General features: G+C 47.3%; 1 protein-coding gene across 3 annotated transcripts in view; it reads left to right on the top strand.

Moving 5' to 3' along the window:
* Positions 1-15,621, top strand: part of LOC137652242 (eukaryotic translation initiation factor 4 gamma 3-like) — a 110,578-nt gene that overhangs the window by 74,342 nt on the left and 20,615 nt on the right. For all 3 annotated transcript variants that reach the window (XM_068385485.1, XM_068385484.1, XM_068385482.1), the window contains exon 5: positions 4,782-4,849. In XM_068385485.1, coding sequence (XP_068241586.1) covers positions 4,782-4,849 — 68 coding nt within the window. The remainder of the gene's footprint in view (positions 1-4,781; positions 4,850-15,621) is intronic.

Genomic DNA, 15,621 nt, shown 5'->3' with positions numbered 1-15,621 from the left:
CCGTCTCTTCTCGGACGCATCGGACACGGGCTGGGGTGCGACACTGGACGGACAGGAATGCTCGGGAACATGGAATCAGGAGCAAAGAACACTTCACATCAATTGCAAGGAGTTGTTGGCAGTTCATCTGGCCTTGATAAACTTCAAGTCCCTCCAGCTAAACAAGGTGGTGGAGGTGAACTCCGACAACACCACAGCCTTGGCTTACATCTCCAAGCAGGGAGGGACTCATTCGAGGAAGTTGTTCGAGATCGCAAGGGACCTCCTCATTTGGTCAAAAGATCGAAAGCTCACGCTGGTAACGAGGCTCATTCAGGGCGATATGAATGTCATGGCAGATCGCCTCAGCCGGAAGGGTCAGGTCATCCCCACAGAGTGGACCCTTCACAAGAATGTTTGCAGCAGACTTTGGGCCCTGTGGGGTCAGCCAACCATAGATCTATTCGCTACCTCGATGACCAAGAGGTTCCTCTTGTATTGTTCTCCGATTCCAGACCCAGCAGCAGTTCACGTGGATGCCTTTCTGCTGGATTGGTCCCATCTCGACCTGTATGCATTCTCGCCGTTCAAGATTGTCAACAGGGTACTTCAGAAGTTCGCCTCTCACAAAGGGACACGGCTGACGTTGGTTGCTCCCCTCTGGCCCGCGAGAGAATGGTTCACCGAGGTACTGCAATGGCTGGTCGACGTTCCCAGGACTCTTCCTCTAAGAGTGGACCTTCTGCGTCAACCTCACGTAAAGAAGGTACACCCAAACCTCCACGCTCTTCGTCTGACTGCCTTCAGACTATCGAAAGACTCTCAAGAGCTAGAGGCTTTTCGAAGGAGGCAGCCAGAGCGATTGCCAGAGCAAGGACGACATCCACTCTCAGAGTCTATCAGTCTAAATGGGAAGTCTTCCGAAGCTGGTGCAAGGCCAATGCAGTTTCCTCAACCAGTACCACTGTAACCCAGATTGCTGACTTCCTGTTACATCTAAGGAACGTAAGATCCCTATCAGCTCCTACGATCAAGGGTTACAGAAGTATGTTGGCAGCGGTTTTCCGCCACAGAGGCTTGGATCTTTCCTCCAACAAAGATCTACAGGACCTCCTTAGGTCTTTTGAGACCTCAAAGGAACGTCGGTTGTCCACTCCAGGCTGGAATCTAGACGTGGTCCTAAGGTTCCTAATGTCATCAAGATTTGAACCGCTCCAATCAGCCTCTTTTAAGGACCTCACATTAAAAACTCTTTTCCTCGTGTGCTTAGCAACAGCTAAAAGAGTAAGTGAGATCCACGCCTTCAGCAGGAACATAGGTTTCACATCTGAAACGGCTACATGTTCCTTGCAGCTCGGTTTTTTGGCTAAAAACGAGCTTCCTTCCCGTCCTTGGCCTAAGTCGTTCGAGATCCCAAGCCTGTCCAACATGGTGGGGAACGAACTGGAGAGAGTACTTTGCCCAGTTAGAGCTCTTAAGTACTATCTAAGAAGGTCAAAACCATTACGAGGACAATCAGAAGCCTTATGGTGTGCTATCAAGAAGCCTTCTCTACCAATGTCTAAGAACGCAGTTTCTTACTACATCAGGCTTCTGATTAGAGAAGCAAATTCTCATCTGAAGGAAGAAAACCTTGCTTTGCTGAAGGTAAGGACACATGAAGTGAGAGCTGTGGCTACTTCAGTGGCCTTCAAACAGAACCGTTCTCTGCAGAGTGTTATGGATGCAACCTATTGGAGAAGCAAGTCAGTGTTCGCATCATTCTATCTCAAAGATGTCCAGTCTCTTTACGAGTACTGCTACACCCTGGGACCATTCGTAGCAACGAATGCAGTAGTAGGCGAGGGCTCAGCCACTACATTCCCATAATCCCATAACTTTTTAACCTTTCTCTTGAATACTTTTTATGGGTTGTACGGTCGGCTAAGAAGCCTTCCACATCCTTGTTGATTTGGCGGGTGGTCAATTCTTTCTTGAGAAGCGCCGAGGTTAAAGGTTGTGATGAGGTCCTTTAGTATGGGTTACAGCCCTGTATACTTTAGCACCTTTGAGTTGATTCAGCCTCCCAAGAGGAACGCTGCGCTCAGTAAGGAAGACGATCTTATTAAAGGCAGAGTAACGGTTCAAGTCGACTTCCTTACCAGGTACTTATTATTTCATTGTTATTGTGGATAACTGATTATATGAAATACGGGATACTTAGCTATCCTTTAGTCTTGTACACTGGTTTTTTACCCACCCCCCTGGGTGTGAATCAGCTACATGATTATCGGGTAAGTTTAATATTGAAAAATGTTATTTTTATTAATAAAATAAATTTTTGAATATACTTACCCGATAATCATGATTTAATCGACCCTCCCTTCCTCCCCATAGAGAACCAGTGGACCGAGGAATAATTGAGGAGGTGTCAACAAGAAGTACTTGAGTACCTGGCCACAGGTGGCGCTGGTAAATACACCCCCTTCTAGTATTGTGATAGCTGGCGTATCCCTCCATAGAATTCTGTCGGGCAACGGAGTTGACAGCTACATGATTATCGGGTAAGTATATTCAAAAATTTATTTTATTAATAAAAATAACATTTTTCTCTTTCTTCATCTAACCAGGCTTCAGGTATCAGGTAGCTAATTAACAATGATAACAATCAGGTAGCTAATTAACGATGATAGTAATCAAGTATTCGATAGGCTTAACTAATAAAAAGCCATTATTTAAAAGGTCATGGAAAGCTTTCCAACCATTATAGACATTTTGAAGAAACCTAGAACTTAATTTTCTCAGGATCTGCATGATCTTTATCCAAAACATGCAATTGTTATTTTCTGGGCAAGTGAACAATCCTGGAACAAGAAGTACCATCTGTAAATACTAAAATGCTACCATGACTCATGTAGCTGGAGAATTTGAGTCGGGTCTCTACTACAGAGCTATGGAACCCTTCTTTATCTAGGGCATCATATTTTACATGGAAGTAGAGGAGTCAGCCAAATCAACATGAATTATATTTTACAGGAAGTCATTGCAGTTTCTCTTCACTTAGGAGGTAATACCTAATACCCAAGAATGAAATAGTGAATTTATCTAAAAACTTGGTGGCATCTTCTCAAGATTTTGTTACACTTGAAAAGAAGGGGAATATGAAGCCATAAGTATTACTGTAGGTTGGCCATGGTACCAACCACCTGTGGAGATAATACTGCTAGAGAGTTATTAGGTCCTTTGACTGGCCAGACAGTACTAGATTGGATATCCCTCTCTCTGGTTACGGGTCACTCTGTCTTTGCCTACACGTACACCGAATAGTTAGGCATATTCTTTCCACATTCTCCTCTGTCCTCATACACCTGACAACACAGATTACCAAACAATTCTGCACTCAAGGGATTATCTACTGCACTTTAATTGTTCAGTGGTTACTTTCCTCATGGTAAGAATTGAAGAGAGACTTTAGCTATGGTAAGCAGCTCTTCTAGGAGAAGGACACTCCAAAATCAACCATTGTTCTCTAGTCTTGGGTTTGCCATAGCCTCTGTACCATGTTTTTCCGCTGTCTTGGATTAGAGTTCTCTTGCTCTAGGGTACACTCGGGCATGCTGTTCTATCTTATTTCTCTCCCTCTTGTTTTTATTTTAAGTTTTTATAGTTTGTATATGAAAGATCTAATATAATATTGTTTCTGTTCTTAAAATATTTTATTTTGATTGTTTTACTTTTCTTGTAATGTATTCATTTCCTTATTTCCTTTGCGTACTGGGCTATTTTTCCCTGTTGGAGCCCTTGGGCTTATAGCATCTTGCTTTTCCAACTAGGGTTATAGCTTAGCTTCTAATAATAATAGTAATAATAGTAGAGGGGTATCTGTTTGATATAGCTGGTGCTTGGAACAGACCTTTAGTAACTGATATATAGAGGTGCAGATACTTACTACAGAATTGTAGTACTGTATGGTGTTAATTTCTGAGTCATAGTATTTAAGGGGGAAAATACAACATCAGCTTTGAGAGTGTCCTATAGTCTATGACGCAGCCTTAGTGGGCTAAATACTATTTTCTGTATGTAGGGTTAAGTACAACTCAAGGTCTTGAGTGCCTTTAGTAAAGAATTTAGAACATATTTGAATCAACTCAGTGCATGAACATGTTTTTTTCAGGAGATGAGTGCCCGTTTAAAGTACAAACAAAACACTGTACAGTAGTTATCAATGCTTGAAACATTTGCAAAATAAAAGTAATTTTTTAAAGATGGAATAAAATGTTTATGAAAATTATTCAATTTCTAGCCTCTACTTCTTGCTGTAAAAGGTCATTACATACATTAGAAATGAACTAGTTTAGTAGTCGATAAATTTTTATCAGTATTCACTCATGCAGTTTGCATGTACTTTCGTTCTATTTCTTTACCAGAATAATATTTTTCGGAGACATTTCATGACAAATGAAACTGGCAATATATGTATCGGAACAGAACTGTAAAGTTTGTATGATTTTTATATAAAATTAAAAGCCACTACAGTATTTAGCATTTACTGTAATATTCACGATGCCATGCTGAGAAACTGCTAGGATAAAGCGATGGGCTATATGTAGGAAAGTGTTTGGTTGTTAAGTCGGAATTTATGTTGTATAGAGTTCATTGTATTTTACAGTACTTCATATTGTTAGATAATTGCAAATTTCTGTGGACTTGGACATGTTATTTATGAATGCATGCGATTTTTTCAAGACATTTATTTATAACTATGGGAACTGAAATTTTGAATAAAGTGACTGTCAGTACTTATGTTACTATCTTTTTATCAGGAACCATTGTCGTCACATACTGTGTACGAGGAGATTTTAGTGAGACAGAGATGCATTGGGCATTTAAGGTAAGCAGTGCCAAAGAATTTGATGTTTAGAAGAGTTTTTTTTTTATTTTTAGCTAATTTTAGAATGTTCCAAATAGTTAAAACAAATATTTTGTAATTCTATGAGTGAAACTGCATTTGTTCCGTAACCGAAATACAAACCACGCTATTTACAAAGGGTATTACTTTTAGCTGAAATGGCGAGCCATTAGAATTTAACGAGGGTGTATTACCCCCGCGCTAGTTAGCGGGGGGGTAGGGGAGTGGTAGCTAGCTACCCCTCCTCCCCCTCACACACAGGTGAATACTCACCTTAACTTTTGGCTCGGACTGTGACAGACGTCTCTGTCTTGGTCCTCGCTTGGCAGCCATTGTCTGTTTTGTCTTTACTTAATCGCTTACTTTTCATTTACTCAATATATATGTAAACATGTTTTCATGTTTGTATATATATTTGAGTATAGAAATAAGTAAGTTTCCTTTTCAGATGTGTGTGTGTAGTGTACAATATCTACGTGGAGGCCTCGGCAGTTAGGCCACCACGGCGTATTTTATGGGTGGCGATCGAGTTTGACTTATGTCTTTCTCTCGCTCTCTCTCTTGAGGTCGTTCACCCTTTTACTACGTGTTACTACGCCCTTGTAGCCTAGCTTCCTTTCCGTGTGGGGGGTTGCTACGCCGTACGTTTGTATCAATTAGTTATGAATCTAATTGTAGTTGTTTTTTGTTTTTCAGCTTGTAGAACGATTCCTTTCGGGGTTTTCGTTCTTTCTTTAGTGTTCATTCATTTTTAAATTACATAATTACATAGTTACATAATTATAATTGTTATAATTCTGTTTTGGTTACAGCTCTCCTTCCGCGAGTGTAAGTGGTTGTGAGGGCACGTGCCTGTTGTGTAATTCTTGTTCCTTTCCCTCGGGATTCCTCTTCGGAGCCTTCCCAGGGAATGAATGTGTACTAATATTATTTGTTTTATTTTTTTTTACAGTTACCGATCTAGTTCGTTTCTGTAATATAGCAACGGTGTGAGCTGTCTGGTGGAGTCCTGGGGATTCGGCTGTTGCTGCCTCCCCCCTTGTATTTTCGTCAGGGGCGTGTCTCCTTCTACGGATAGTACTCCCGTGTCGACGGACAGCTCTCCAGTTCATTTTAGAACAGTCAGGATGCTTGCCTCCTTGGGCGGATAACTTTCCTTCCGAGGGAAGTTTTTCCTGTCCAGGCTTGAGTTTTTCCCCTTTTGGGGGGTTCTTCTCTTGCCTTTTTTTCGTGCGACTATGCTCTTGGTGCTGAGCGGTCGCACCTGCAGTTTCGCTCAAGGGGCTGGGCAACTGCAGGAGCTCCTCTTCGGAGGATTGCTCCTTTTAGGTCACTGGCTGACCAGTCTCTTCCACGAAGTGTTTCTCTTTCGTTCGCGAGAGAGTACACTCATAGAGACTCCTCTTCGGAGGTTTCTTCTGTTGCTGTTGCTGTTGGCCTCCCTCGCCGTAAGGCCCACCGTCCGCCTCGTCATAAGGGCCTCTCATCTCCCTATAAGGGTGCTTGAGGCGCCTTTTTGGATCTCCGTTTGCAGCCTACAACTCCTTTTTCTCGATCTTCCGCCTTGGTGCAGATGGACAGCAGTCTGATCTCGTCTTCCGACGGGCAACGGTCTTCCCGACGGACAGCGGTCTTCCGACGGACATCAGTCTCCCGGCGGACAACGATCCCTTCGGGGCAAAGGGTTGCCCCCACGGGGGTTCTTCCCTTGCGTGTCAGGGTTTCCCTGCGCGCCCTTCTGCTCATCAGCGCTCTCCTGTTCGTCAGCGCTTTCAAGATGATCTTCCCTGCGGTTCCTGTTGGTTCCTGTTACGCGCCCTGTGCGCCCACGTTCGCCCTCGCGATCTAGAACTTCGGTTCAGGTCGGGGTCAAGGACTCTTCTTCTTTGCGCAGGCTTCCACGCGTAGCCTTCTGCTTGTCAGCGATCATCAGCTCGTCAGCGATCATCAGCTCGCCAGCGATCATCAGCTCGTCAGCGATCATCAGCCCGCCAGCGATCTCCGGATCGCCCACGTGTGTTACAGCCGGCGCGCCAACGTTCTCCAACACTTCTGAAGGAACATGGTTCGCCAGCTACTAGCTCACCTGCGCATGCTGATCGCCATCGCGCGACCCTCAACTGCGGATGCTGATCGCCATCGCGCGACCCTCAACGGCGGATGCTGATCGCCATCGCGCGACCCTCAACGGCGGATGCTGATCGCCATCGCGCGACCCTCAACGGCGGATGCTGATCGCCATCGCGCGACCCTCAACGGCGGATGCTGATCGCCATCGCGCGACCCTCAACGGCGGATGCTGATCGCCATCGCGCGACCCTCAACTGCGGATGCTGATCGCCATCGCGCGACCCTCAACGGCGGATGCTGATCGCCATCGCGCGACCCTCAACGGCGGATGCTGATCGCCATCGCTCGACCCTCAACTGCGGATGCTGATCGCCATCGCACGACCCTCAACTGCGGATGCTGATCGCCATCGCGCGACCGCACACCTGCGGATGCTGATCACCATCGCTCAACCCTGCGCATGCTGATCACCATCGCGCGACCCTCAACTGCGTATGCTGTTCGCCATCACGCGATCGCCCACCTGCAGATGCTGTTCGCCATCGCGCGACCGCCAACCTGCGCATGCTGATCGCCATCGCGCGACCCTGGCATGCTGATCACCATCGCGCGACCCTGCGCATGCTGATCACTGCTCGCGATCGCTCACCTTCGCATACTGCTCGCCATCGCACGATCGCTCACCTGCGCATACTGCTCGACCATCGCGTCGGCATATCACAACGCGCCATAGCCAACCTGCGCGTTAGCGCTCACCAACTCACCACCGATCGCTTGTTGATCCATATCGCCAGCAGTCCTCCTCGCCATCGCGCTAACGCTTGCGTTCGCCGCCTCGGACTCGCTCTCATCCACCTGCCCACCCTCACGACCGCTCGCCTGCGCACCCGCGCGCCCGCGCGACCGCTCGCCCGTGCAACCGCCCGACCGCTCGCCCGTGCAACCGCGCGACCGCTCGCCCGCGCGCCCACACGCCCACGTGCCTGCACGTCTACGCTCATGCTCTCCAATGTTCGCCCACGCGCGAACCAACGGTTTTTTTCCATCGCGCAGACGGATGGTGTTCCGTCGCGCGAACCTACAGTGTTTCTTCGCACAAATGTTGGCTTATTTCTTGCAGTATCCATTGCTCGTCTGCGGGTTATCGCCCGCCGACCACCAGGAATTCCCGTCGCGCGAGCTCCAGGGCAATTGCGACCACGATTCCCAAAGGGGTTTTCGCAGCATGACCAGCCTGGCGAGTTCTTCTGGAGCGTATTTCCAGAACACTGTCTCACCCCGTAAACACAGAGCATGGTACTTGCAGAATAGGAGAAACTTAAGAGAGATCTGAGCAACACTCCTCTATTCCTGAACCTGGGTTAGCCCTTCCCCGTCATTCCCTGGAAGGATTTTTGGCAGGGGGGGGAGCTTTCCGTTCGAGATTTCTCCATCGGACAAGGGGTGACTGCTTACCTCTTCCTCTGGGAGCTTACCAGGTTCTTTCCCTCCTCGGTTACGGCCCGAGGTTTGGTTCAAGGAAGCTACAGAAAGATCAAGGGTACTTTCCTCCTCTCGAGCTCAGGCACCTTGGCCTTTCGTCGTTAAGTATCTAACTTGCGGACAAGCTCGATGTTGTACCATCTGGACGCGCTGACTGAGGGCTTCCTTCGGGTGTCTCATCTGTGGAGGTCGACGACCTCAGACACCCTTCCATCCTTGAGAAGAGTTTGTTTGTGCCCAAGGATAGAGACTTAGACAGCTGCTGTGCGGAGTAAATCGACTTCCGGTTTCACTCCTCCAAGGCGCTTTCTTCCAGACTCTGCAGGGCTCCAGCGCCTTTTCTTTCAACCACGTTGGCCTAAGTTATCGGGTACGACAACTGGGACAAGGTGTCCAATTGCAGTTTTCTCCTGTCAGGAACAGATGACACGGGAGACTCCCCCGGGGGGGCATAGTCCTAAAAGGAGTTCACGAACTCTAGGATTGCAGGTTTCTCGCTGGGAGGATGCTTAAGGTTACTCATCCGAATGACAGCTTCCCGATGCCCATTCCCGCATATTCTCTGTGAGTAGCCAAGGATATCGCGCCTGCCGTCTCTGTCAGCGAATTCAGTGTCTCTGAACCTCTATGCCATAGCGTCAGCAGAGTCGCCCGGTTGGGCAGAATGATCCATACCTTAGGCGAAGGTCTTCCTTAGGATCATCGACGGCTTCACCCCCGGCCCCCTCAGTCGATCCTTTCTTGTAAGGAAGGATCTGAGAGGGGATGTTCATAGTCGACCTCTCAGGCCCGATCAAGTTTGTCGAACAAACTTCGGCCAGCAGAATCGATCAGACTGGTAACGAGGCGACAGGACTCCTTAAAAACCCTGGATCGGAAGGACGGGTACTTTCAGTTTCCATTCCATCCATCTTCCAGGGTGCTCGTCGAATTCAGCCTAGACTGCAAGTATTCCTGCTTATGATGCAGTGTGGCTATCCCGCCGTGGCATAGCAGGTTTGTTTCCCTAGAGAACTCTCCCTGCCTTCCTCTTGGCCGCTCAGGGGCAGGCTTCCGCCTCCTCTGCTGTTTGGAGGGCTGGTCAACTCCTGTAGGCTCGGGTTTCGACCTTCTTCAGCGCCGGGACAAGCTTCCGGATGCTTACCATGAGTGTGGGCTCATGGTATTTTGCTTGGAGCCTTCTCTTCCTCTGCCTCAACATCTGGAGTATCTGGCCATGATATTGAGTCAACCGCCTTACCACATTGGAAACCCCGCTTCTCGTCCATCCAGCGAGGTTAAGCAACGTCGGTACTTGGATGGGTGACCACCTGGGGACGCCAGATTCTGTTACCACATCCTCCGAGCCTTCCTTTTGGTTGACTGTGGCAAGACTGAGGAGAGTCGCAGTACCTGTTCTCAGTCAAGCAGAGCTTTCAGCCCTACCTTGAAACGTTTCCTAGTTCTTCTTTCCTCATTGACCCGTCTATAGTCCGAACGGTCGCCTCAGGATAAGTTCCATGTGGGGCGATCCAAGTTCCGGTGGCTTCAGGCAATGTTTAACCGGACTCCCTGGCCCTATGGGACCAGCGGAACTATTAGACCTGCAATGAGTGTTGACCTATGGAGCCTCTTGATGGTAGTGGATATTCTCGTCCTTTCCCCACATTCTTGATGCGGTTCTCGGACTCGTCAAAGGAAAGGGTGGGGGCATGTTCCGGTCCAGGCCTATGGTCAAGACCTGAAGGATACCTCTCCATCATTCAGGCAGGCTTAGGGGCCTTAGTCTGGCCCCTCTTCAGATCCTACAGCTACTGCCGAGTCTCCCCGTTGCGCGTCGACTTCATTCTAACCAGCAGGGGACGCATTTTCACACCTTCACATCTTGCAGTAGAGATACCGGCCGGGATGATTGAGATTCTCTCAATACCACCATCGGCTCTCTCATTCCTGGCAGGGGAATGTTTCTCTCAGACTATCCGAGCAGAGCCTCATAGAGAGAGTGTACCTAGGGGTCTTTGACCTTGGGTAACCAGCAAGTGCTGGTCTGGGGGACCTGATCGCGACAGCTTGGAACCTCAAGCTTCCGCTAGTCTTCCCCCCAGTCTCAGTCCCCGAGACACTGGCAAGATGCATTCCGGTGATGGTGGGACAACTTCGACGCCTGCGTCTTCCCTCCTTTTTGTCTGCGGACAATGGGCCTCAACAAGACCAGGTTGTCTGTCAACCTTTCAATGGGAGAGCTCCACTGGGACTACGCGCAGAACGGTTTCTGGACCCTCTGCTTCCCCTGACGGAACTCCCGGGAGAGCTTCTCCCATGGCGCAGACTACTCAAGCAACCACACTGCGACATCTCTCCCGAACCGGGACGTCGCTTCGGCTTCATGCCTGGAGACACTACGCTTCCTCCTCTAGAAGAGACAACCCGCTACAGTCGCGGTACGGAGGTCGCGTCATCTGCGATAGTCATCCACAGGGGTCTCCCAGGCAAAGTGAAGAGTCTAAGGTGGTTGGTGCCGTGGGAGATATACCTCTTCCCTTGAGGCCTCTTCCCCAGCAATAACAGTCTTATTGCCTTTCGGCGGGAGGAAACTCCTTTCCGCTCTCGGCAATGAAGCCTGTCGCTCAGCCTTTCCCTGACCTTCAGGCTTAAAGGGATAACTTTTTCCTGCCCGCTGGATCTATCCTCGCTCATGCGAAGCTACGATCGTCCCTGCCCTAGTCAGAGGAAGACCTCCAACTTGGAGCATGGCTCGGACTTTTAGTCCTTTAAGAGATCTTCTCAAGACCCTTTTACGACAGGCCTCGGATTGTATTCCGCCTTGGGTCTTCTGCTCACTCTGGCCACGGCCAGGGTGTAAGCAATCATCTTGGTCTCTTACTACTCCCCCCTTTCTAAGGAAGAGGGGAAGGCAACATTCAGGCTCGCTCCTGAGTTGTTGGCTAGACTCAGAATCTGAGGGTCCCGGCCCTTCGGTCCGATTCATTCAAGATTTCGAGTCTCCATTCTGTGTGTGATGTCCCAAGACCTTCTCTTTCTTGCCAGTAAGGAATCGAGAGGTTAGCGCTGGGAACAGCTGCAGTTTGTCCTCAGTTGCAGCCGATTTGGGAACACAAGGAGGACATGGGGGGAGAGTCACCAGTATACCTCTTCAGCCCGGACTCAAGGACATTCATCTCGTCCTGTCTTCAGACCCTGCCCCGTCACGTCGCCCTACAGCACGATGTTGGATACATCGCAACGTCCCTCGCCTTCGAGTAATACTACTCTGTGACGCAGGTGCTACAAGCTGGAGTCTGGAAGCGTCTGATGACCTTCGCAGCCCGCTTCCTGCAGGGCGTGACCCACAGGAGTCTCGATACCTTTTCTATCGCTCTGTGGTGGCTACACAACAGCTGGTCTAACCTCAGGCTCCCTTTTGGACAGGTAGCAGAAGGTTGAGGGCATTGTTATCAGGTTTTAGTCTGCATGAACGAAAGAAGTATGTCTGGCCCTTACTTCTTTCTTCATCATCCCCTCTACGGGGAAGCAGCATCCTGGTCTCTGCATAGCTGACCTCGAACCTCTGCAGGTAAACCATGCTTCCTTGTGTTCCGAGTATTGAGTCAATACTGTCGCGTCCCCCATACCCTGACGAGGTGGTATTGGGAACGTCCTAACCCAGAGTTCCTTCTGGAACTCCAGGTCAACTGCCTAGGACGAGTCACACTTCTTCCTTCACACACAAGCTTACGTAGGCCACATGGTTCCTTGCGGAGCAAGGAACTTGTGAGGTGCAGGGACTCCTTTTCTCGAGTGCGACTCACTCGGATTCTGAGTCCCCGGGTAAAGCCAAAGCCAGTATGGCTGGGGACTTTCCACCCTTCCTAAGGGATAAGTCACCCTTTGTAAATAGCGTGGTTTGTATTTCGGTTACGGAACAAATGACAAATTCGAAGATAATTTGTATTTTTCCTAACCATACAACCCTTAGCTATTTACACATATTTGCCCGCCAGCCCTGTCCCCCAAGACAAGTCCTACCTCTAAGTGAAAGTGAGTATTCACCTGTGTGTGAGGGGGAGGAGGGGTAGCTAGCTACCACTCCCCTACCCCCCCGCTAACTAGCGCGGGGGTAATACACCCTCGTTAAATTCTAATGGCTCGCCATTTCAGCTACGCTAAAAGTAATACCCTTTGTAAATAGCTAAGGTTTGTATGGTTAGGAAAAATACAAATTATCTTCGAATTTGTCATATTCATACAAGTGTCTTCCATTTAACATTACTACAATCCATTTAACATTACACAAGCATGTCCTTAACTGAGTTTTCTTGAATGACACAGACAAAATTAAGTATTATTTTTATGAAACTCCACTGATGTTCATATTGCTTTTACTTGAAGCTGTGGTAATGTGTACCCCAAAGCAAAAATTTCTGGTTCTTCCTCCTACTGAATTCCTTTCCTATTTGGGAACCATCTTGCAATCTAGATCGATCAATAGGAATTGCATATATATGACTTTTACTGTTTTTCTCCCCTTGGGAGAGATAGTGTTGCCGTAGAGTCCCAGTGACTCCTTCACTGAAGACAAAGAATAAGATGACTCCGAGAGGCGTGGAGATTAGTGTATGCCCTTATAAATGTGCTACTTTATGCTTCCACCTATAAAGGGCACTACCTCACCTGTTCACGCACACCACTTCCCTGATCCTGCACGTCCCCTCACCTTTTCACGCGTGCCAGCTCACTTTTTCACGCATGCCAGCTCACCTTTTCACGCGTGCCAGCTCACTTTTGCACACGTGCCATCTCGCCTTTTCATGCGTGCCACCTCACCTTTTTATGTGTGCCACCTCACCTTTTTATGTGTGCCACTTCACCTGTTCCCATTAGCACTCTACTATGCACTCACTCTGATAGAAGCGTCAACTCACTTGTTTGCGCACGCATGCTCTTACAACAGTGCCACATTACCTGTTCATGTGTATCCCCATCTGTGGGAGTGTCACATTGCCTTTTTGCATGCATCTCTATCTGTGGGAGTGCCACATTGCCTGTTTGCTTGCGTCTTCATCTGTGGAAGTACCATGTTGTCCGTTTGTACATACCACCATCTACGGGAGCGCCACATCACCTGTTCGCATGAGCCCCTTTCTACAGGAGTACCACATCTTCCGTTTGCACTTGTTCTCATTTATTTGCTTGTACTCCCAATAGTGTGCTGCTATACCCGCAATTTACCGACTTCTTGGAAACATGATAAGAATGTTATTCACTTCCAAGGATTCACTCACTCCAGGCATAGTTTCTTGTCCTCAGAAGACGAATTCTCTCTCCACAGAGAATTTTGACGAGAACTTTGAGAGACCTTGCGTGCGTGTTCATACTAATGAGCAATTATATTTGTGCACACACTCCTACAAGAGCACACTCATCTGAACGAAAGTGCTGTGGATTGCGCACATTCTTCAGACCTGGAATAATATCTTGTTTCCAAATGCGCACCTCTTTGGAGCTTACTCATTCAACAATTGGCATGCATGCTGCTGATATTGAGTATTCACCTATTCATGCTAGCATGCATTCATCAAACTGAGAGTATTCAACTAAGCAGAAAGAGGTCAGTATTGTTATTATTTTTACTAAGCTTCAACCCTAGTTAGAAAAGCAGCATGCAATAAGCCCAAGGGCTCCAACAGGGAAAATACCCCAGTGAGGAAAGGAAATAAGCAAACATAGAATAGTGTGCCTAAGTGTACCCTCAAGCAAGAGAACTCTTAACCAAAGACAGTGGAAGATCATGGTGCAGAGGTAATGGTATTGCTCAAGAGTAGGGAACAATGGTTTGATTATTTTGGAGTGCCCATCTAGAAGAACTCTTACCATAGCTAAAGCGTTGCTTCTACCCTTACCAAGTGGAAAGTAGCCACTGAATAACTACAGTGCAGTAGTTAACCCCATGAGTGAAGAAGAATTTTTTTTTTTATAATAGTGTTGTTAAGTGTATGAGGAAGAGGAGAATGTGTAAAGAGTAGGTCAGACTATTTGGTGTTTGTGTAGGCAAAGGAAAAATAAGAAGTCACCAGAGAGGGATCCAATGTAGTAGTATCTAGCAAGTCAAAGAGCTCAATAATAACAGGCAACTGGTGTCTAGAATATTGAAAATTGTGGGGTCGGCCGAACGTAGCAACGTTTGCAATATCACTGGAGAAAGATAATGGTTTTTTAATCTAGTTCCATAATATTAATATTGATATTGATAGCTAAGGGACAACCTTAATTTGAAAAGCAGGATGCTACAGGCCTTGGGCCTTGTTACGTACTGGACCAAATTTTATGCATTCCCATGATTTACCATGATTTATCAAATAAAATAAGCTCAAGCTCTCGTAAAGTGGCAAAATGACTAATAGACCCATTCTGGTTTTACGGGCTGCAACGCAATAGCCCGTGTCTTGCTATAGGCAAGGCAATCTGTACCAAATTATTCTGGTCACAAGGGAAATAGTCCGTGGATCTTTGGCCTCTGTTGTCAGAGTGCCCAAGAAGGTTGCTGTACAAACCAATCTGGTCATCTAACCTCTTAGAGATTATCCTTCACATTATCAGAACCTAGGGTGTTTGCAACCCCCTAGATTGTCCTTAATAGGTTCTAAGAGGCAGTCTACCATTATTTTATATCATTAGACTCTAGCATCTTTCTTGCTATCTATGTCTGCCAAGAAATATCTCCATTCTGCCGGCAAAGGGGAGGGTAGGTCGATATCTTACTAATTATTTTGATGTACATAGTTAGACACTGCTGACGTCAATATCCATGGTTTCATTTTAAGCCAAAACTTCCCAAATCCTTAACAGCTACATTCTATGATTAGATGTTTTGAGGTTATTTGAGTCGGCTGCCTCGCTACTGTATGCAACTAGGGAAGAGTACATGTCCAGGAAAGAAAAGAACCTTCCAGTTTTGTTGGGCATATCCTCCCACCAATAAGGATGAAAGGTTTGCATGCGTGTAGAAACAAATAAGAAATTCAAAAGTGATTCTTATTTTTTCCATGCTATGTAAACCTGAGATCTTTTAATTAAATTTCTCACGTCAACCACCATCTCAGTATTAGGCCTAAGGAAAACAAATGGTATTAGGCCTAAGGACAAAAATGGCTATTCTGTGACAGGCAAGTGGCCAATGGTTTCCCCTTACTGCTACCTGTTATTGCCAATTACTTTTCTAACAG

The sequence above is a fragment of the Palaemon carinicauda genome, chromosome 13, assembly GCF_036898095.1.
Source record: "Palaemon carinicauda isolate YSFRI2023 chromosome 13, ASM3689809v2, whole genome shotgun sequence".
Classification (NCBI taxonomy): Eukaryota; Metazoa; Arthropoda; class Malacostraca; order Decapoda; family Palaemonidae; genus Palaemon; species Palaemon carinicauda.
This window is presented reverse-complemented; position numbering and strand designations above follow the sequence as displayed.